The sequence below is a fragment of the Rhagoletis pomonella genome, unplaced genomic scaffold (assembly GCF_013731165.1).
Source record: "Rhagoletis pomonella isolate Grant_MI unplaced genomic scaffold, Rhpom_1.0 Rhpom_scaffold_01000, whole genome shotgun sequence".
NCBI lineage: Eukaryota > Metazoa > Arthropoda > Insecta > Diptera > Tephritidae > Rhagoletis > Rhagoletis pomonella.
The window spans coordinates 1-870 of record NW_023459554.1 but is presented as its reverse complement, the minus strand read 5'-3'; the positions used below and the strand labels follow the sequence as shown (position 1 = coordinate 870).

The 870-nt window shown below is 36.7% G+C and overlaps 1 protein-coding gene across 1 annotated transcript in view; it reads right to left on the bottom strand.

Annotated features, from left to right (window-relative positions):
- LOC118751795 (mediator of RNA polymerase II transcription subunit 13) overlaps positions 1 to 329 on the bottom strand; it is a 28,132-nt gene extending 27,803 nt beyond the window's left edge. Inside the window, exon 1 of the mRNA XM_036486608.1 lies at positions 133 to 329. Within this exon, the coding sequence (XP_036342501.1) occupies positions 133 to 297 (165 nt within the window). The 5' untranslated portion in view covers positions 298 to 329. The remainder of the gene's footprint in view (positions 1 to 132) is intronic.
- Positions 330 to 870: the final 541 nt, after the last annotated feature.

Here is an 870-nt window from a genome sequence, read left to right as displayed (position 1 = left end):
ACGGAAGGAGGTGCGCGTGGACTCATCGTCATTAGCTGTAAAAGTAGGTTATTAATTGGTAGTTTGCATATTTGTACGGAATTAAAGTTCACGACAACAAAAATAGAACCAGTATAAACCTCAAGCACTCACTTGATCAGCCGGTGGTACCGATGTAGGCTGTGATAGGGTGGAATTCGGATGTGGAGACTGTGCGGGTGTGCCCGGAGATCCCACTGATGGAACTGGCATCAAATCGCCAACTGAGTTACGCGAGTAAGTTGAAGCCCCACCATGAGGCGTATCGTGAGGAGTCATCGATGCAGGATTCAGAGTTCTAAAACAACAAATCAAACGATACAAAATTTTACTGGTAAATCAAAAAAATGTTCAGCAGAAGTTATGTATTTATGTACACATGCAGTATATTGGTATGCGGGTATGCATTCTATCACCTTTTGCAACTGATTTGTATTTATAAATGTACATAAATATGCACGACAACTGCAGGAGATCTGTAGCCCAAAGTAAAATATGAAATTGTTGAATTTGAGAAGTTATTGTAAATAAGTACATCTGCCGCTAGCTTAGAATGAAAAGTTACTACATATGGCCACTTTTTATAAAAAGCTTACATTAAGATAAAGGAAACAATGAAAATTAAAAACATATCGTTTCTAAGGAGATCGAATTACTTATTTTGTTCCTGGCTTTTTCTATTCAGGGAAACTAAGATTAGCTAAAGAATACAAAATATCGAGCCCTAACCGCCAAAATAACGTAAGCGACATTTTTTTCAAAATTTTCTTTTTGATGCAGAAATATTCCTAGAGCATCTAGATGCATTTCTGCATCAAAAAGAAAATTTTGAAAAAAATGTCGCTTACGTTA